Genomic DNA, 22246 nt, shown 5'->3' with positions numbered 1-22246 from the left:
TGCGGCCCGTCTCCTGCTTGCCTCGCTGTTCCTGTTCCTGGGTTGCGCTGGGATTGCAAGTGGCGTTCTCAGGAGTTTGCGCACATATATATCTATACTACTATTATAAAGAGAGAACTGTGAACCTCTGAGGCGGGTAAACTCTGGAAGTACAGCACCAATCATAACACCCAATACACCATTGGAAAGGGGAGTGAATGCAGATGGATATAGGCTACACATCTGGGCACCATATACATTAGAAACGTAAAACAACATAGGGGGATAAAGTTGTCCCTTCTGGGCGTTCTAAACGACAGTGGCCGTGTTGGTGGGCGTGGTGTGGGCGTCATTGGGGGGCGTGGAGTGTGCTCTCTCATCGACCTCAAAGGACACTACAGTGGGCGGAAGCGCCGCACGTTAAACAGAGTGCTGGCAATTACAAACTAAACACACCATCGCATCATGAACCAAAATTCGAAGTACAAACGCAAGTTCGCCCAGAACTTTCATCAACAAGTGGGCGTGATGGTGTGAGGATGAGGTGACTGGGCTCAGGAGGTTTGATAATAAAAATATTTACCAAGTAAGTAGGTTAAACAAGTGACCCCCAACTCTTAAAAAAAAGGTTCATGGAGGATCATGCCCGACACAGTTTGTTTCCAGGTTTTGATCACATCCCAGGCACAATATATAATGAGTAGGAACAGAAATCTGTAGTTGTACAACGCAGAACTAAAAAAATGAGCTTTTTTTTTTTTTACTGTTTTGAGAATCGGTATCCGGAAGGAGTACATTCCAACCCCAAGATATGGAATAACAAAACACCACATGCACTGCACAAAGGCCTTTGGCCAGCGTCCACCCGCCTGAGCCAGTGACGCTTCACTCTGCCCTGTCTCCAGTGTAACGAAGGGTGCTCACTCCAAGGACCAAACATTGCTGCATTCGATCAATAAAAGGTCGACACTCGGTCTGCGGCATTTAAAACAATTTAGGATAACCAAGAAGAGGGGCAAAAGAACTATGTCTTGAAATGCAGTTTACAGATGGATTTAAAGAAGCGCAAAGCAACAAACGAGAGCATTAGAGGAAGGCACATTCCAGCTCCCACAAGAGGATCTATCCATTTTACATACAAATAGTTGGAGGCAAATACCTACTTGATACAATGCGGTAAACACACATTTGCGAATAATTAAAGTGTTTTCATGGTGTGTTCACTCTACTCTTCTTCCAGTGAAGTGACCTTCATCTTGACCGAAATCGAAAGAATGAGAGGCTGAGTTGGCTTTATTGTATCCCAGCTCATGCCTACAACCTGCTGAACTTTACTTATAGGAAGGACTGCTGTCGTACATCCGATAAAAAGAAATCTCAGTAGAGGGCGATGAACTGATCAGGCAAATTCTCTGGCAAGGACACATGAATACTTGACCTTCAGTCTGCCACCAGTACACTGACTGTTCCCTGAACCTCTAGCTTGAGACCAGAACAATTGGGCTCTGTTACCTCTTAAGTAGAAAAAAATCAGGGGAGAATATGGAATTTTGGCATTTTGTCAGAATTAGTATTTAGCAATGAAATTCGAGGCAGTGATAAATCCCTGATAACAATGCCATATTAGATGTCTTTCCCCGCTCAGGTCTTGTGGTTACTTACATATTAACTACAGATAGTGGCTCCTAGAATAATGTATCCAAACGGCGCCCAACAATCCATGTTGTAAATACTGTGAAAACACTGCCCTTTGCGTCATAATTTAACAATGTGATGAAGAGTTGTCAAATATGCATTGATCTGTTTATATTTAGGTTCAATTAAAAATCTTTTGCAACCTTCCAGAAGGCGGTACTGACTGATGAAACTACTTTAGCACAACAGTAGTGTCTCATGAAAATTAGTCACCACCGCCTTCCTCATATCTCAAAATCAAAAATGAAACTGACTTCATGTACTGCATACAAGTGCTCACCGACGTATTTGCCAAAGAAGCTTGAAGAACCAGTTACCAGATGTGTTGTTCTGCAAATTAAGTTCACAAAATACATATTCGTAGTGGGTCGCAGTTTTTGCTAGCCAATTAGTGTGTGAGGTAGGTCGCAAATTGAGACCCACTGCGAATGGTTAGTCACAGGCATGGTGGCCTGCTGGACTCAGCTTTTAAATAAAGCTATATTTTTTTGTAAATACAGCCAGTTTTTCTAAAATGTAAACGGGATGCAGTAATACGTTTATTTTTTAGTTAATTAAAACCATAGTAATCTATACTACTATTATAAAGAGAGAACTGGGAACCTTTGAGGCGGGTAAACTCGGGAACCACAGCGCCAATCCAAACACCCAATACATCATTGGAATTGTCAGGGTCTGCTGGGTGACATAGGCTATATACCACCCAAAAATATACGTTCTTTAAAAAATATACGTTAAAAAAAGTACTCCCTTGGAAGTAGCACCGGCCGTGTGCGCTAACGACGTGCGTGCTGACATCCTCAGGAGGGAGGGGAGGAGCAGCGGCCAGGAGCGCGAGGAGGAGCGGCGGGCAGGAGCGCGGGGAGGAGCGGCGGACAGGAGAGAAGGAGCGGTGAAGTTTGTAGAGGCTGAGGAGCGGCGGCGCCCACGGTGGGCTGACGTAGGTGACTTTGGGGTTGCAGCGTGGAGCGGACAGGAGCGCGGGGAGGAGCGGGGAAGTTCGAGAGCCTGATTGCTCCCGGACAACGTCGGGACGGGCTGGGGAAGTTTGAGAGCCTGATTGCTCCCGGACAACGTCGGGGCGGGCTGCTAGTATATATATATATATATATATATATATATATATATATATATATATATATATATATTCAAACTGCGTTTGTCCCCAGGGCCTCCCGGGTCCAAAACAAAAGAAGCCGCCACTGCAGTCAATGCGTTTTTCAGAAATCCATAGTTTTATTATTCGAACCTCTGCAGCATGTTATCACAGCGAAAACCAACGCGTTTCGTGAGCTCCCAACTCACTTGATCACGGTTGTTACAAACACTGTTTGCTGAGAATAGTTTAAAAGGGAGTCCCTCCCCCCCATCGGTCACATGATTTCAACCATGTGTTTCTATGACACTATGGCCTTCTGGGATTCGTAGTTTTAACATTGCAAAATGTAATTTCATGTTCTTTTCACAGAAAAAACTTTTTTCACACCCATTCCCGCTGATTGACAGTTTTTGAATCATAAATCCCTTTTCTGTTATTTACATTCACGATTTCTTATGTACCGGAAAACCACACTCATTGTTTTTGACTTTTTTCTATCTGTAACCCAGAGGATTAAGATTTGTATCAACTTTACAGTGAAAATAAAATCAAATGAAAATAAAAGCCCTCAAGTGGGCTGACTTTGTCATGTGAATGCGTTACTTATCATTTGCATGGGGTTTTTTTTGCAAATTCAGTGTTTCCAGTACTTTAAATTCTTTAAATCTTTTCAACATACTTTTTCAAAATTTAAACAAACAAACAATGGGGTCATTTTTTGTTTTTTCGTATGTCCCGGTCTATTTCGTTAGACCTTTTTGAAGCCCTCTGGTGGGCTGACATTGACTAGGGTGTTAAATTATGTCATCAAATATCCCAGAGTTTAAATATCTTGTGTTTTGTGCCGTGGGTTTATGGAAGGAAAAAGTTCTTATGGAGTACAATCAGAGAGGCTTTCATTATTTTAAATGTGTACATAAAGTTCTTCGGACTGGTTCAGACCAAAAGGGGTCATTGTTCGAAAGTTCAAGATGTGGCGTGATTCCTTTTGGCGCAACAATTTTTCTCGATGTCCCCCCCGTTCTGTTGGGGGCAATGTTTCCAATCCTAGAAATTTCAAATGTCGCCAATTGCCATTATGATTTGTCTCCATGTGTTTGGCCACAGCATTTCCTCTGTCCTTATTTGTTGTGGCCCTCGTATGTTCCAAGATACGCTTTTTAAGTTCACAGATAGTGCTTCCTATATAGCGTAGCTTGCACGGACATTCAATTAGATAGACTGTGTACTGGCTTTTGCAAGTAATTAGTTCTTTAATCTTCCAAGTTTTTCCATTGGCCATTTCAATTTGTTTCGTTGGTTTTGCTATCTCGCAGACTTTACAATTGTAACATTTGTTGAATCCAACTGTTTTAAGCCAAGGTGTCTTTTTGCGGTTCATAAAATGGCTATGGATCAATTGGTCCTTCAGATTTTTAGTTCTGCGGTATGTAACTACTGGGTGATCGCCCATTTTTTTGCCAATTGTCGGATCCAGTTTTAGTAATTTCCAGTTTTTTCTTAGAATCTGGATCACTTCTTTTGCTTCTTTGCTATAGTCCAGTATCAATCTTATTGGTTCTTCCATTTCTTTTTCTTTTGTTTGGGGTTTCAAACACTCTGCCCTTGATTTCTCATTGGCTCTTTCCCAACATTTTCTCGTCAAGTTTTTTCCGTATTTTCTCTTATGGAATCTCTCCATTGTTCTTGCACTGTGTTTCTCCCATTCTGTGTTTTCGCTACATATTCGTTTCACACGGAGGAATTCTCCGTATGGTATGCTTGATATTAGGGCAGGTTGATGAAAGCTTGTGGCTTCCAATGTAGAATTTGTAGCCGTTTTCTTCCTGTGTAAGGTAGTTTCCACTTTGTTGTTTTGGATATATACTTCTGTATCCAAGAAGGATATCGATTGCCTGCTTTTTGTGTAGGTGAATTTCAGATCTTTTGTACTATTATTCAGTAGTTCAAAGTACTCTTCGAATTCACTTTCACTTCCCCTCCACACTATGAATAGATCATTAATGAATCTCTTCCATTGTACAATGTGTTGGGTGTATTTGACATTTTGTTGATTCCAGGCTATCTCTTCCTCCCACCACCCCATTGCTATGCAAGCATAGCTTGGACTGAATGAGAACCCCATTGCCGCGCCACTTCGCTGGCGATAGAGTTGTTCTCCAAAGAAGAAGATGTTGTTTGAGAGTAATAATTTAATCATTTCATACAGCATATCATTATGTTCTTTATAATGTATGTTGCGTTTTTCCAGGAAGTGTTTACAAGCCATTAGTCCCAAATCATTGTCAATGTTTGTGTACAGTCCGATAACATCCATGGATATTAGCAAATAGTTATCCTGCCAGACCAAGTCAGAAATGGTGCACACAAAGTCTGTAGTATCTTTCAAGTATGATTTTAGATTCTCCACAAACGGTCTTAGAAAGAAATCAATAAAATTTCCCATTGGTTCCATCAATGATCCGTTTGCTGAAACTATTGGTCTTCCTGGTGGTCTAGTGGGATTTTTGTGAATTTTAGGCAGGAAGTACATGGTTGCCATGCGGGGAAAATCGACTGTTAGGTATTTCCTTTCCTCATAGTCGATTAAATTTCTGTTTTCCCATGTTAAGAGTTTTTGGTCTAACTCTCTCTTTAATTGATCTGTTGGGTTCTTTCCAAGTTGTTCATAATACTTGGAATTCGATAATTGGCTCATCGCTTCCTCCGTGTATAGGTCCTTGTCCCAAATCACCACGTTTCCACCCTTATCTGCCATTTTTATTTCCACATTTATGTCATTGATGAGGGTTGTCAGTGCTGCTCGTTCTTGCGCGGTTAGATTGTCTTTGAATTTTGTTTTTGGAATGTTATATAAGTCCTGTATAACCGCCTCCTGGAAGATATCGATTTTATTGCCTGGAGTGAGTTGTCTCTGATTGTACTCCATAAGAACTTTTTCCTTCCATAAACCCACGGCACAAAACACAAGATATTTAAACTCTGGGATATTTGATGACATAATTTAACACCCTAGTCAATGTCAGCCCACCAGAGGGCTTCAAAAAGGTCTAACGAAATAGACCGGGACATACGAAAAAACAAAAAATGACCCCATTGTTTGTTTGTTTAAATTTTGAAAAAGTATGTTGAAAAGATTTAAAGAATTTAAAGTACTGGAAACACTGAATTTGCAAAAAAAACCCCATGCAAATGATAAGTAACGCATTCACATGACAAAGTCAGCCCACTTGAGGGCTTTTATTTTCATTTGATTTTATTTTCACTGTAAAGTTGATACAAATCTTAATCCTCTGGGTTACAGATAGAAAAAAGTCAAAAACAATGAGTGTGGTTTTCCGGTACATAAGAAATCGTGAATGTAAATAACAGAAAAGGGATTTATGATTCAAAAACTGTCAATCAGCGGGAATGGGTGTGAAAAAAGTTTTTTCTGTGAAAAGAACATGAAATTACATTTTGCAATGTTAAAACTACGAATCCCAGAAGGCCATAGTGTCATAGAAACACATGGTTGAAATCATGTGACCGATGGGGGGGAGGGACTCCCTTTTAAACTATTCTCAGCAAACAGTGTTTGTAACAACCGTGATCAAGTGAGTTGGGAGCTCACGAAACGCGTTGGTTTTCGCTGTGATAACATGCTGCAGAGGTTCGAATAATAAAACTATGGATTTCTGAAAAACGCATTGACTGCAGTGGCGGCTTCTTTTGTTTTGGACCCGGGAGGCCCTGGGGACAAACGCAGTTTGAATACATTGCGGTTTGGTTCTACCGCGTGAAGCGACGCACTTGCCAGCAGCGCCTAAAAACAAGAGGAGAGCGGAACCATTCTGGGTTTATATATATATATATGTATATATATATATATATATGTATATATATAATGGTACTTACCAACGACTTCAGCGTTGCGTTCTTCCATTGAGTTCTGTTGTGGAGCTGGAAGAGGAACTAGACTCTGTTTCACATCTACGAGCAGAAAGATAAAAAAGGACAACCAAATATTAGCATTACTAGCAAGCAGCCAAGGTCTATGCAGATTCCTACAAGTAGTGTCCTTCATACATGTAGGGCAAAGCATCATTTCAAGAAATAGACCACTTAGATTACATACAGAGAGCAGATAGCCACACAATAAGGACAGGGAGACAACTAGGAACATAGCTCGCATTCCAGTCCAGAGGAGGTGAAGCAGTGGTGGTCTCTCTTTTCTTCCCAACCCCCTTTCCCCCTCTTTGCTGATCGTGAGCATGTAGTTCGCAGTAGCGGAGTTTGGGAATGAGGAATTATTGTCTGCTCCTGCAGAAGGATAAGGTTCAGGTACTTGACAGTTTGCTATGGTTAGGTTTTTGAGGGGGCCAGTTATGTCAGACAAGTTCTTGATGAAGCGTCCACGGTATGTAACCATACCCAAAAAGCTGCAGACTCACAACACTGATGTTGAGGCTGGTGCTTCCTGGATGTCCTTCACTTTGTCGGGGTCAGGCGCGGTGCCTTTATCAGAGAACCAATAGTTGAAGAAGCTGATGTCTTTCCTCGGGAAATCACATTTTTCCCGGTGCAGCATCATGCCAGTTTCTCGGAGGCGTGAAAACACGGCTTGTAGACGAAGGTGTTCTTCTAGTGTAGAAGCGTGTACCAAGATGTCGTTGCACACATTGAGCACACCTTTCAGCCCATGAAGGACGTTTTTGACGATGTTCTGGAAAACCTCTGCAGCGCTTGATATCCCAAAGTTAAGCCAGGTGTACCTCCAGAGTCCGGCATGAGTTGAGGAAGTAGTGATGGGGAGGGAGTCTTGGTGAAGGGGTATTTGATGGTAGCCAGAACGAACATCCGTTTTGGAGAACCACTTGGATTCTGCCAGTTTGCTGATGATGCCATCTACTGTTGGTGTCAGGTGGCATTCTTGTTTTATTGCTAGGTTTGATACTCTCATGTCCACACAGATGCGTACTGCATCAGGCTGCTTTGGTTATTTCTCTACGACAAAGGGGGATAACCATGGTGTAGGACCTCACACACGCTCAATGATGCCGGCACTTTCAAAGAGTCGAAGATCCACTTCAACATTTCGGCCGGAGGTGGAAGGCAATCCTTTGGTGCCTGATGGCTATTGAAGCCACTGACTTGTCAATGTGCAACTAGATGGCCGAACCTTTCAGATATCCAATCCCATCGAACAGTGGCGTAAAGTCTTGTAGCAGTCAGTCCCAGCCATGGCCCGTGGAGGGAGTTTCGGTGGGGCGGAGAGGCGGGACAGGGGAGGGGCAGGGTGGGGGTGCTAAAAACCGGAGTATGGATAATTGAAGGTAAGTAAACAATTTAAATAATAAAACAAATTTCGTAGCGCACCCTGCATTTTGGAATGCAGGGCACGCTACGAAATTCGTTTTATTATTTAAATTGTTTACTTACCTTCAAATATCCATACTCCGTTTTTAGCACCCTCCCCTGCCCCGCCTCTCCGCCCCACCGAAACTCCCTCTACGGGCCGTGGCTGGTCAGTCCAGGTCGTGTGCATGTACATTGAAGGCAAACTGGATTAATTTAAGGTCTTGGGCGGTGTGACAGCTGAGCAGGAATCTCAATCCTTCCTGCGAAACATAGATCTTGGCTCTTGGTGTGTGGTGTCATGAGAGAGATCTGCCTGGAAGACACCGCACAGCTGGAGCGGAGAGTGGTTGCTGAATGCGTATACCTGCACATTAGTGTTGTGGAATGCCAGTGGATTGGGTAGGCTTCGGTAAATGCTGGCAGCCATGAGGATAATGGTGGCTCTGATGAGTGCAGCTTTCACCCAGATCTTGCAAATCAGTGTGGCGTGTCGGGTGGCTGTGAGTGCATTTAACATCCTTACCACGGGGACAGTGGCCACATCATTATCATCCATGTAACTGTTTGAGGAGCTATCGGGAAGTTGTTCGAGTGCTCGCACTTGCTTTTTGGGCCCTTGGGACAAATTCTTTGTGACCAGCGACACACTTTGGAGAAGTGGTTCAGCTTTCCGCACGCACTGCAGGTCTTGCCACTGGCAGGGCAGGTTCCTTCTTGGGGGTATGGGCCTCCACACCACCCACACGGGCGACTCTGTGGATTTTGTTTGGTGGATGGAATGGAATGGAATGGAATGGAGGAATGGAGTAGGTTTTTGTAGAGCGAGATAGCTACCCGCAGGCGTCCTAGCGCTAAGTAACCGAATACAGGTGGATGGGGCAGGTCGGGATTATCTGCTGAAGAAAAAGGTCTTTAATTTTCTTCGGAAGAGCAGGATGTTTCGTTCTGAACGGATTGAAAGTGGAAGAGAGTTCCACAGCCTTGCCGCGTTAGTAGAGAACATTCTGCCTCCACTTCTTTCTTTTTTGTACCTAGGCATAATGACTTGGAAGGCAAGGGTCGACCTTAGCTGCCTATTGGGATGGTAGGGGGTGATCAGTGTGTGGTTGAGGATTGCTCCTTTCCTCCAGTAGGCACGGTGGGCGATGCACAGGCTTTTAAAGTTGACTCTATCTTTTACTGGCAGCCAGTGAAGTGTTCTTAGTTCATTTTTCACTGATTGCCGGCGGGGAATGCGCAGGAGAGTGCGGGCAGCACAGTTTTGGATAACCTGCAGTTTTTTCAAGGTGGATTCGGGAGAACCTAGGTATAGGGCATTACCAAAATCCAGTCGGGACAGGATAAGACCCTGGACCATGATCTGTCTGGCCTTGAAAGGGAGAAGTAGTAAGATCTTTCGAATGAGCCTCATAATGCTCATGCAGGTGGCTGCTAGTTTGGTTGCCTGGTGGCCGAAAGTTAATGCACTATCCAGCCAGATGCCCAGGCTCTTGATGGTATCCCTGGCTGGGGGGGGGGCTGGGCCCAGTGCTGGTGGCCACAGAGAGTCAATAGATTTTTGGGGGGCGTTGCCTAGCACCATTAGCTCAGTTTTGTCGCCATTGAGCTTTAGGTAAGACTGACTCATCCAGGTGCATACTGCCTCCATGCAGCCTCTGAGATCGTTGGAGTGAGAGGAAGGATGAGTCAGGGTCACCACCAGTTGCGTGTCGTCGGCGTAGGACACGACTTGCACGCCGAAGGGGCGTATGATTTCTGCAAGGGGGAGCATGTAAATGTTAAACAGTGTGGGGCTCAGGGATGAGCCCTGAGGAACCCCACAACTGAGAGGTTTACTGGATGAGATGTTATTGCCCTCGCAGACTCTAAAGGAGCGGTCAGAAAGGAAGGAATGGAGCCAGGCTGCAGCAGTGGAGGTTATCCCTAGCTCTGACATTCTGTGACATAGGATGTCATGATTTACAGTGTTGAAGGCGGCACTGAGGTCCAATAAAATAATGGCCGCAGTGCCACCCTCGTCCACAATCTTTCTAGCTCCTTCTGTTACTGCTAATAATGCAGTTTCAGTTCCGTGCATAGGCCGGAACCCTGTCTGCGAGGTGTCCAGGGAGCAGTTTGCTTCCAGGAAATCAATGAGGCATTGATTTACATGTTTTTCTGCGAGCTTAGTTATCATCCACGGTAGCAGAGAGATTGGACAGTAGTTTCCCGGGTTCATCTGATCTAGGTTTGGTTTCTTCAGGAGGGCCTTAACTGTAGCTTGTTTCCACTTAGGGGGAACAAGCCCTGATGCGAGGGAGTTGTTGATCACATTCTGGATGGTTGGAAGAATGGTAGGCGTAATTGTTCTTAAAAAACGTGCTGGAGCTGGGTCACTGGGGGATCCAGATTTTACCTGAAGTATTATAGTTTCCAGGCTGATAGGCTCCAGAGGTGGGAAGGCTTCCAGGAGGATAGAAGGGGTAGGTCCAGCGCACCGCTGTTCTGGGCAGGGGTGAGGGGATGGGGTGAAAGAAGAATAGATTGTAGCTATTTTATTGTGAAAATAGTCAGCCTGTTCATTGCAGCGAGTTTGAGCGGTCTGAGGATCTGGTGGTTTGTCAGGGAGTTTGAGCACATTTTTAGCGATCTTGTAGATCTCCTTGGGTTTGGATGCTGCTTCATTAATTTTGTTTTGGAAGTAAATGGATTGAGCTTTTTGTATCTTGGTTTTGTAGGATTTTATAGACGCCTGATATTCAGTTTTGCTGGTATGGGAATAGTCAAGGCGCCATTTCCGTTCCAGTCTCTTGCATTCTCTCTTGAGAAGGCGTAGGTCCTCTGAGTACCTAGGGGAATTTTTGGGTCTCTGTTTAGATTGAATATCCTTGAATGGGATAGTAAGGTCAAGAGAGGTGGTGATCCAGTTGTTGAAGGCGTCATTGCTGACAATCGGATCAGGGTTATTTTGTGGGACAGAGGATTCCAGTGTGGAGGTCCACAGGTTAGTGTTGAGCTGTGACCATTTGCGGTCTCTTCTTGGGGCAGAGGGAGGTGAGGGGCGGGATCCTAATGGTGACCAGGAGAGTGGGATCAAAAAGTGATCAGTCCAGGGAAGGGTGATGGGTGGGCTAACTGTAAGATGAGTGCAGTTACTGAAGATAGGGTCAAGAAGGTGACCTTTTTCATGGGTGGGTTGCAGTACTAGCTGGGAGAGATCTAATGCTAGTAGGTTATTATGCAGTTCGGTGGCTGCCGAATCCGAGGGGTCGTCCAGGTGCACATTTAAGTCACCTAATAAGGTGTAGTTAGGTGAGGAGCAAATAGCATTGGCTACCTCTGGGGCAAGCTGGTTTATAAAATTAGTCGGAGTGCCAGGTGGACGGTAAATGAGAGTTCTTGAGAACGTGCAGGTGGGGGAGAAGTCCAGTGAAAAGGTGAGGTGTTCGCAGCTGGGTAGGTTGGTTGGGGAGGAGCGGCAGGTGTTGCAGTTTTTGTAAATGATAGCTATGCCGTCTCCTTTTCCTAAGGCGCGATCAGCTCGGAGTATATTGTGGGCTGATTTGGCAAATGTTGGTTTGCTCTCTCTCACTTCCGTGCGAATGGCATAAACACGTTTTTCCTTGATTGGCATGGCGGGCTTAGGATCCATGTGGGCCGCCTTGGTCTTGGACAGCTCCTTTGAACGTCCCAGTGTCAGGAGGTCTCTCATGGGCATGTTATGTTCTTGCAGGACGCGTTTGCGCAGTTTGAACGATACGCATCCCTGGATGAATTGGGCCTGGACTTCATCATCCTCATCTGGGAAGGTACAGGTGCTCGTTAGCTCTTTCAGCCGCCCAAAGAAGACATCTACCAACTCGTCCGGCTGTTGTCATGCCTTGCGGAGAAGGAAACGTTCAGAGTCTGGGTTGGCGTAGGACTCAAAATGAGCTGTGATGGTGTCGCATATCATGGCGTAGTTCCTTGGGGGTCTGGCCTTGCGTACCGTCTTTGAGATCTTGTGGAAGTCTGCTCCAGCCAAGTGGAGGAGCATGTGTCTCCTCCTCCTGGCTGGGTTCTCTGCCGCTTCAAACAAGGTCTACAGACTCTCGACCCACACCTTCCAGTGCGCCTCTTGGGAGGGCAGGGGCCACTAATTGTGAACGGGCTCCAATGGCGGGCCTGATACCATGCTGGGGAATGGAGAGTTGCAGCAGCGAGCAGGAGGTGAACAACACTGGGTAAGTGTACTATTGAGCACACCAGTGGCTGGGTACCCGGCTGGATGTGCAAAGGTGGTCCTCATACCAATCAATCATTAAAGTAAAATTGATTACAATTTCTTTGGTTTGCGAGCTTAAATAAATTCCACGCTCTTGGAGAGAACAGTACTTCTGGAGCAACCTCTTCAAACGTTTTTGCATACAATTTGAAAAAGCTTTATGAATTGGAATACATTTATTTTGTTTCATAACAAATTCAGTTGCTGCACATCCTTTTTCCTTATGTAGAAGTACTGTTATCTCCAAGAGCGTAGAATTTATTTAAGCTCGTAAACAAAAGAAATTGTAATCAATTTTACTTTAATGATTGATTGGTTTGAGGACCATTATTTTTCTATATGAACTGTACCCTGGTCCACAAACTCGTATTGGGTTAACCCCTTACCTGTAATGGATGTGCAACGGGGCAGACTAGGACCTTGTGCGACCTCACCATGGTCCTGGCAGGGATCACGGTGTGAGGTTCTGTAGGCTGGCTGGCGGTGTGTGTGTCCACGGTGCAGGGTTGACAGGAGCACTACGTGGTAAGCTGAGCACAGTGGGTGGATCAGATTCAGCTGGCTTGGTGTGGGCTAGCCACTATTCAGGAGGGTGCTGGCAGCAGTGGTGTGTGTGTGGCAGGGACACCACGTGAAGGTAGTTGTACTGATGTGATCGTATTTTTGTGATTATCTTGGTTTTTTCCACTCTGTTAGTGCTTTGTTCGTACAGCGTAGGATTACAGTGCACGCTCTTCGCGTCTGGCCCACGGTAGTTGTAGCATGACTTAGGGGGGGCACAGCAAGTGCTGGAGCATGTCGGCACCACGCAAGGCCGTATGGAAGACCAGACGTGCGTGCGCGACAGGCTGTGCAGGTGCTACCCGCTTGGGCTGAAGTCCAGACACAGACGTTCTGCACTGCAGCAGAGGCCTCCTGCCGTCATGAAGCGGTGCACTGGGAGCAGCGGGGACAGCTGCATGGGAGTCTTGGACAGAGGCAGTGTGCATAGTGCGTGACCACTTTGTCGCCAGTGTGGTGTCTGTGACTGCTCCTGCACGTGGTGCGTAAAGACGGACTCAGGACACCAGTAACCTTAGTGGCCAGATCGTAACTGGACTACGGCCAGAGCTCTGGGCTCTTTATTTCCCCAACACATGCTGGCTCGGCGTACGCCGGGCCAGCCCATTACAGAGCAGGCTCAGGGGTTCCCAACAAGGTCACCCCCATATGATGGGGAACATGGTGTCTCCCAGAGTTGTCAATATTACAATGCTCAGGGAGCTAGGGAGGAAGAGATGGAACAACGTGATGACGTGGCAGTCATAGGGACACACAACTTTACGTGAACACTTACGGCTGCCATTTCTGATGTGCCCATCGACGAGTGGAAGCCCACCACCAGCCTTGTCAAGTACCACACATCGTAATGCATTTCAGTGTGTGTAGGATGACCAACCGTCCATAAATTTCATGGTCCGCCCATTATTTGGGCCTCTTGTCTGTTGCCTGTGAGGATTTCTTTCATGTACGCCTCTTGTCCGTAGTTTCAGACATTGGCGTGAGCTGCCCCCTGCAAGCAGCCTATAACTCTCACTGCAGGGGCAGCTCATGCTCCTGCTGTGATCAGTGGCCTGCAGCAGCCCCTCCACGACCTGGTCTCTCAAATGGGGGGTGATGTGGCTGCGGGGGGGGCGTTGACGATCAGTCGGGCGGAGGCGTTTTGGATGCGTTGTAGTCGTCGTAGGTGCTTGGCTGGGATTCCTGCGTAGAGTGTGTTGCCGTAGTCCAGTCTGCTGCTGACGAGGGCCTGTGTAACTGTTCTTCTGGTTTCGGTTGGGATCCACTTGTAGATCCTGCGGAGGGTGTTGTAGCAGGAGGAGGAGATGGCATTGACTTGCTTGGACATGGAGAGGGAAGAGTCGAGGATGAATCCCAAGTTGCGTGCATGGTCGGTGGGGGTTGGTGCTGTTCCCAGTGTGGTAGGCCTCCAGGAGTCGTCCCAGGCTGAGGGGGAGGGTCCGAGGATGTGAAGCTCTGTCTTGTCAGAGTTCAGTTTCAGACAGCTGCTTCTCATCCAGTCTGCGACGGCCTTCATTCCCTCGTGGAGGTTGGTTTTGGCGGTGTGGGGGTCCTTGGTGAGGGAGAGGATTAGCTGGGTGTCGTCGGCGTAGGAGATGATGTTGAGGTCGTGATGGCGGGCCACTTGTGCGAGGGGGGCCATGTAGACGTTGAACAGCGTCGGGCTGAGGGAAGAGCCCTGGGGAATGCCGCTGATCATGTCGGTGGCTTCTGAGCGGAAGGGTGGTAGGCGGACGCTCTGGGTTCTGCTGGAGAGGAAGGATGTGGTCCAGTCTAGGGCTTTTCCTGAATTCCAGCTTCTTGGAGGCGTGTCTTCAGGGTGTGATGGCATACCGTGTCAAAGGCTGCTGAGAGGTCCAGGAGGATGAGGGCAGAAGTTTTGCCATTGTCTAGTTGGCGCCTGATGTCGTCTGTGGCGGCGATGAGGGCGGTCTCGGTGCTGTGGTTCCGTCTGATTCCAGATTGGGACGGGTCCAGGATGTTGTTGTCTTCAAGGTGGCGGGTTAGTTGTATATTGACGATTTTCTCGGCGACCTTCGCCGGGAACGGGAGTAGGGAGATCGGTCGGAAGTTTTTGAGGTCCTTGGGGTCTGCCTTGGGCTTCTTGAGGAGGGCGTTGATTTCGGCGTGCTTCCAGCTTTCGGGGAATGATAATGGGCCTCTCTGTCCAGTGACAGCATTCGATGGGCCTCCTCCTGCCTGAGCCCAGGGCAGGGCAAACTGCTTTTGTTTATGGGCTCCTGTCACCTCACCAGGGTCCACACTCTAGGGAGGTGGAGGTTTCATTATGGCACGTGTTACCCAGGTGCATCCACTGTCAGCCTCTTAAACTGTCATACAAACAGTGGTAATAGTGCAAATACAATTGTCCTTTATTGTTTATTTCCTTTGCTCCAATACTGTAAAGTATCTGCATTGGTGCTGTTATTATTTTCATGTTTACCTTGCAACCCCGCCCCCACTCTCCGCCAGCCCCCTTAGCTTTTACACATCAAATCCACTTGTGAAGATTGATCGGATCGGGTTTTTTTGTGCAATGAGGGAGAGGGGGCAAGTAAGATCTGAGAATCCTTCAGCTTTGATCTTTTTCTTAATTTCTTTTGAATATGCAAATGCAGGTATTTAAGTTTCACTTGCACACACGACAGATGCAGTGCAAGGTTGTCTCAACCTCATATAAACCTATTTTGATTTGTACTTGTGATGGTTGTCTATTTACTTATGTAGAATTGCGCGACCTCCTCTGATGTGTCTGTAAAACGTACCTTTTGTCCTAAATTTTTTACCTGAATTTTGACCCTTTGTCCTGAAGTTTTACACTCACTGTCCTGAATTTGCACCCATGCCAGTTGGTCACCCTAAATGTGTGATCCCGCATCACTGCGTTGAAATGCAAAGTCACGCATTATGTCGCCTCCTGACACCATCGGCACTGAGGCAGAGAAGCACGTCGGAAGTGCCACCATCTTAGCAGTGCTGCCCTGCTACAGTTAAGTTCACTCCACAGATGGGAATGGCAGTTATCACTTGTGCCAGCCTGGGGTCGGCTCAGAAAGCTACGCTAGTGGGGCTGCATTTATCCATCATTGGATCAATCCCAGCTGCTGATGCTGATTCAGCCTGGGCGGGCCGCATCATGTGGCATGGTGTCATGTGACTGCACAAAGATGGCGGGCTGAGCTGCTCAGCTGACTAATATTCAACTGCTTTACTGTTATTAATTGTATCAAGTCATTTGTTTCCAGTTAGGCTTCTGAGCGAGCACCTGCAATCTGATGCTTGGCCCAGGTCATAGGGAGGTGACCGGTTGCTATGAAATTGGCGTGGGCCTGCTAAGTTGTTTGCTGTGTTTCTAGTTACAATAATAGCTCATGACTCAGGCGCCATCAGATCGGCACTGCAATTCTCCTGCAGCGTAACAGCCATCTGATTTTAGAGACACACGCTAGCCTTCCCTCTTATAAACACAGCCCACTGCAGAGGAATGAGGGCAGTGCATTTTCTGGGTAACATTATTTTAAAATTTTATATAGCCCGCACTCAATTCAAAGGTATTAAAACATTGTGCATGAGCACAAGTTAGATTACACAAGACCACATTCACACGTTTTTCCAACACAAAGGGGCAGATTTACAAGCCTCTTGCACCATTTTTGGGTCATTTTTCCCCTGCTACAAATGACCCTAAAGTGGCTCAAGGGGCTTGTAAATCTGCCCCTAAATTGGAAAGGAAACTCAACTGTGAACACAGTGCCAGGCTACAAAAGTCCCTGATCAGGGAAGAAGGGAAAGTAATGGCCACAAATATTTGAATTCAACAATTTTTAGATCAAGCTAGCATAACCAATTCTTTATGGAACCCTTCTCTTTCCTACAAAGCACACAACTTTATAGACACAATGCTTGTGGGTGGTGTGCCTGACCTACCAGTCCTAAGAAACCTAGGGCTATATATATGAAACTTTGGTTCTGTGATTCTCAATTAGCGATTTGTAGAGAATCGATATTTGAGTTTTGCAAAATGGTATGTATGTAGGACTTCCAAATAATTTTGCGAATCCTACATATTCCTTAATTGTGAATCGCAATTTGCAATTCGCAATTCAGGAATACCTCCCCATTCATTCCTATGGGCCTAGAGGCCCATAGGGATGAATGGGAAGTCATTCCCTATTTGCGGTTCTCAGTTAGAGAATTGCAAATTGAGAATGCAATTTCAAGGTTGCAAGGGTGTCAATAGGACACCCTGTTGCACCCCTGAAATAAGCATGTGTGCACATGTGGCACACATACATGTACTAAGGGCAAGTATGTGCGCCACATGACACTTTGAAAAATGCAAAAAAGTGAATTTTTCAAAGAAATCGCAAAGTACCACCAACTTGAAGTTGCGCGCGATCGTGATGACTTTCACTTTCAAGGCCGCGCTGCGTTACTACTTTTACTGCTACGTGGTCAATGCTTGTTACTATCATTCTCGTGCCAAAATGTACCCACGTTTTCCTGATTGTGTCAATGCCCACTCCCTCCTGTGAGGAAGGCTGCCCTGTTCTGACCCGGCAACAATCCCCTCCCCTTGTGGTACTGCCTCCCTCTCTTGTCATCTCCTGCTTTCTCTCCGTTCCCACAGGAAGAGCTGCGTCCAGGCTCTGCGCAATGAATACACCGCTCCACATGCAGACACTGCAATCAATACCACTCATCCGCAAAATCAATGGCGCTCACGTGCCAGGGTCGAGATGTATTGAGTTCCCACACTCCACTGGTATCCTCCATTGCCGTCTCTTATCTGATCACGGTAGAGAGGCACATTCCCAAGCAATCCCCTCACTTCACAGGGCTATAGGATTCTACGTATCATCAACTATACATGGCCCGGCTTGAGATCGCACGGTGCATGGTAGCTTTCCATTGGCAGCTGAGTAAACCCTAACATAAAAGTGCTGCTATTGCAGCATGTATATCCCTCATTATTCCTGAATGTTCTGCACCTCCTAGGGTTATGCTTTTCTCTTTTGTATCCTACCCTTACCCACTGGTGGTTGCTGCGCTTTTTTCCCTTATCTGGCACCCAACTACCTCTTCCTAATACTTCCAACCATATATGCTATTTAATAATAATGGTTAGGGGTCTTCATAATTCACCAGAGACAGGAGTACTGGCCCCTTCCTTACTCAACATATCGTAATAAATAGCACATGACGCTCTAATATAAAGATATTTTCAAGACGTGGATGTCAGTTTTAAAGTAATGCGATCACCTGTGTAAGTAGTTCATCTAGTCTTTGGTTTCTTTGCATTCTGGTACTTGCTGTCTTTAATGTATTGTGGTTAAGTGAAACTACAAAAAATAAATATGCAAAAAAGGCCGCGATTAGTTTAATAGTTTACAGATGTATATGACTCAATGACGTCATGATGGCTAGGCATGGTTGAAGTGACTACAAAAAGTATTGGGGCACGGTCAGAGATATGGATCAAAAGAGCAAGATTATTAATTAATTTTTTTGATCTTTCACCTTCATTTAACTGCATATAAAATAACACCTAAAATGAAAATAAATGCAAGTTAAGGTGAAAATACACTCTTAAGTTATGTGATCACTGCAGATGTCTGTGTGTCTAACGAGACTTTGTCAGAATGGTATCCTAATTGGTGCAATGGGGGATTGTTACATGTGGTTATAGTGCTAAGAAATCCCAAACTGTACAAAATATGAAGATACATTTAATGTTTACGGTAAAGCAAATGCTTTCAAAACATATTTTAGTAAAACGTAACCAGACTCTGGAAACATTTGATATAAGGGTACACTATTGCACTACTTGTAAAAAAGAATACGTTTTTGTCACCAAAATGCTTCTAATGACTACCAATAAAGCCTATACTAGCTCCCCAGCAGCCTTTATATTTGCTGATTCAGAGTCCCACATTTACATGTCTTTGAGGTAGCAGGAACCCTGGTGAAAAGGCTTATTTCTTCTTTAGCTTTCACTCAACTTCACGGCACAGGATACCCCCTCTCCCCGCCCTTTCAGGAGGAGTCCCCTCAAGGTCAGCATTAACTAGTCAGGGATGATTGTTTTTATTAACACAATGTATGAGAACTGTAAATTGTCAAATTCGAAATGCATGCGTCGAGGCGCGCGGCGGCAAGATGCCCGCGTCCTGAAGAGGCTCCGCGGAACCGGCGCATCACATTTCCCGAAGGACTCGCAAAACGGCCCGTAACCTGCCTCCGCCTAGACGCTCAGATGTCGGAAGCTGCCTAGCACATTATGTTGTGCTTTCCGACCACCGGCGCCTAATGTAAGGTGCGTTTTTTTGGCAATTTCCTCTTCTTCATGGTGTCGACTGCATCGTGGCCGCCATTTTAATGACCGCGACCGCGCGAACACCTCTCTCCTCACAAAAATGAAGCTTTCTGTGCTACAAGCTTCATATGCCGCCAACTAATCGATGTGGATCTGTTTTTACTGCCTCAATTACTTTTCCCCGATGCTGCTGAGCTTTCTACATATTTTTCACATGCCTTCCTAATAACTGACAGTTCCTCAAATATTTCCTCAGTTTGTTTGGAGTATATTGTGGATTCTCCCCTGAATTGTCACGCAATTGGCCTCTTCCACATATACGGAGCTTGCAGCCCATCAAGTACGCAGTTTATTGTGTCGTCTCATCCTTTATGCTGCAGTTTCACCTCAAATTCGTGGCAATTGTCATTCCTCATGGCATAAGTAGACTTCTTTCTTCACAAATGCACTCTCTAAATAACATCCAGTTATTACTGACTTCCTTTTGAGGATTTTTTTTCTTTTTTCTTTTCCTCACTGTTTTTATGCTCACTTTTGCTGCTTCAGCTTGAATCTCTCAATTTGCCTCAATACCTCATCCTAATCCGTGACTCATATTGCTCTTCCACGATGGATACTACGCAATCCAATAAAGCGCATGGCCCTTCTGGAGCTACTTCTGGAGGTCGCAAGGATCTCTCTGCTAATGCTAGCAAACGTCTGAAGAAAGAACCTTCTTCACCAACTAAATCCCCTCTACCTATTACGCTAGAGGATTTAATGGATGAACTACGTCTCATCCGCCCGTTTATTTCGGACACTACTACCACTCTTCAAAGAATTGAAGATAAGTGTTCTGGCCTGGATGCAAGACTATCTGATGTTGAACAAAAAGTGAGTGATGCCCAGGATGTTATTGCAAACGTTGACTCTCTCACCAAGGAAGTTAACCTCCTGAAAAAATCCATAGAGGATTTGGAAAATCGAAATCGTTGCAATAACCTACAAATTTACGGTATTCCTGAGGGGTCTGAAGGGTCCGACATGATTCTTTTTCTGAAATTTCAAGTTCTACAAATAGTTGGACTTCCAAAAACTGTTGACTTCAATATCCAGAGGGCTCACAGACTAGGTCCTCACTCTACATCTCCAACTGCCAAACCAAGAGGTATCATTGCCTACTTTTTGTTGTATTCTGACTTGATGTCTATTCTGAATGCGGCCAAGCAACACAAACAAATGTTCTGGTCAGGACACAAGATTTTTTTCAGCAAAGATGTATCCAAACAAACAGCTACAAGACGCAAGGAGTTCTTGCATATGAGACCAGCTTTAAAGTCTATGAACGCTCGTTATGGCCTCATACATCCCTGCCTCTTCAAAGTTACCTACAAGGAGAGAACTTTTTCATTCGACGACCCCGCAGATCTCCGGAAGTTCATACACACCCATCGGGAAGAGCAGATAGAACTAACCAAACATTAACAGTTTTCTTTTTGACTGTCTAGGTTCCTTATGTCTTATCCTTCTGGTTAACGAGTATATTCTTTATAATGGTTTAATGTTCTCCTGTTTTTTGTTTGTGTCAGATCCTTCCGTTATTATGGTCACGGTCTACTGTGTGTCTTTCATGTATGTGCTTGCCCATTGCAGCCAGTGGATGTCTACCCATGTTTCCTGGTAAGCTTCCCTTTCTTTTTGTTCTTTATGTTGTCATTAACATTTATATTGTCTTTCCAGTTTACTCACCTCTTCTAACTTGTCTAGTCTTGCCTTCATATTACCCCATAGCATATTTTTTATTGTTGATGCTCATTCACCTGATTACTATGTCTAAAGCCTATTGGCTTTCTGTCATCTCTTTCTTTACTCCTCTGGGAGATTTTGCTCCCAATCAGCCTTTACTTTCCTTTCTCTCCTTCCTTTTCAGTTATAATACTTTTTCTTCACTTCTTCTCTTCCTTGGCAACGGTTTCTTTAATTACTGGTTTCTATTCCCTTCTCTTTTCCTGGTACACTGCTTTTTTGCTTCCTTTTGCTTTCTTCTTGCTGCTTGGACCTTTCTCTGGTGAGGGTCACAATTCTTTTTCTCTCTCACACTGATATATTGTTCTTCTTCTTCTCTTTAACTGTTTCGTCTATTGTATCCTCCTTTTCCCCCTTTTCTCTTAACTAGTTTATGCCTTTTTTCCTATTCTTTCTTCATCTCTTCATATGAATAGCCTGCGCATTATTTCATGGAATGTTAAGGGTCTTCGAAACCCTGTCAAAAAGCAACAAATTCTACCACATTTGGCTCGTTTGAAATGTAAAGTAGCTTTGTTGCAGGAAACTCACCTTTCTTTGCAGGATATATCTTCGCTATGTAAACAATGGGTTGGAGAAGTCTTTTGCTCCTCAGCTGTTAACAACAAAAATGGTGTTGTTATTTTATTTCATAAATCGCTATCTGTTCAAGTTCAAAATTAAATTTCTGATTCTAATGGTAGATGGTTGTTTTTATATAGCATTGTTAATAATGTTCACCTTTCCTTTTGCAATGTTTATGGTCCCAATGGTGTTGATTTATCCTTCTGGAATGAGTTTTCCTCCCTTCTTCCTTCACAAGTTGCTGAAGATTTGATTGTAGGTGGAGATTGTAATCAGCTTATGGATCCCTTTATGGACCGAAAATCCCAAGCACGATATGTCCCCAATAAAATGCAAAACTCATTTCATAAATCCATTTCCTCTAGAGGCCTGGTTGACTCATGGAGAATATCTCATCCTGATTCCTTTGAATTTTCTTTTTTTTCTACAGTACACTCATCACTTTCCCGTATCGACTACATTTTCCTTTCACAGCATGCATTCCAATATATGACTCACTCTGAAATAGTTTCCATTCTCATCTCAGATCATGCCCCTGTCATCTTAGATATGGACTGTCCTTCTCCCTCTCCTGCCTCGCGCCGCTGGCGTTTCAATAATGCACTACTTCTTGATCCCCTCTTTACCACCCATTTCACACTTTTTATGGATGAATTATTTTGTA

General features: G+C 45.1%; 1 protein-coding gene across 1 annotated transcript in view; it reads right to left on the bottom strand.

Annotated features, from left to right (window-relative positions):
* LOC147663065 (uncharacterized) overlaps positions 1-22246 on the bottom strand; it is a 246011-nt gene that overhangs the window by 151796 nt on the left and 71969 nt on the right. Inside the window, exon 3 of the mRNA XM_086950708.1 lies at positions 6671-6745. Within this exon, the coding sequence (XP_086806834.1) occupies positions 6671-6745 (75 nt within the window). The remainder of the gene's footprint in view (positions 1-6670; positions 6746-22246) is intronic.

The sequence above is a fragment of the Lissotriton vulgaris genome, unplaced genomic scaffold, assembly GCF_964263255.1.
Source record: "Lissotriton vulgaris unplaced genomic scaffold, aLisVul1.2 SCAFFOLD_1062, whole genome shotgun sequence".
Lineage (NCBI taxonomy): Eukaryota > Metazoa > Chordata > Amphibia > Caudata > Salamandridae > Lissotriton > Lissotriton vulgaris.
This window is presented reverse-complemented; position numbering and strand designations above follow the sequence as displayed.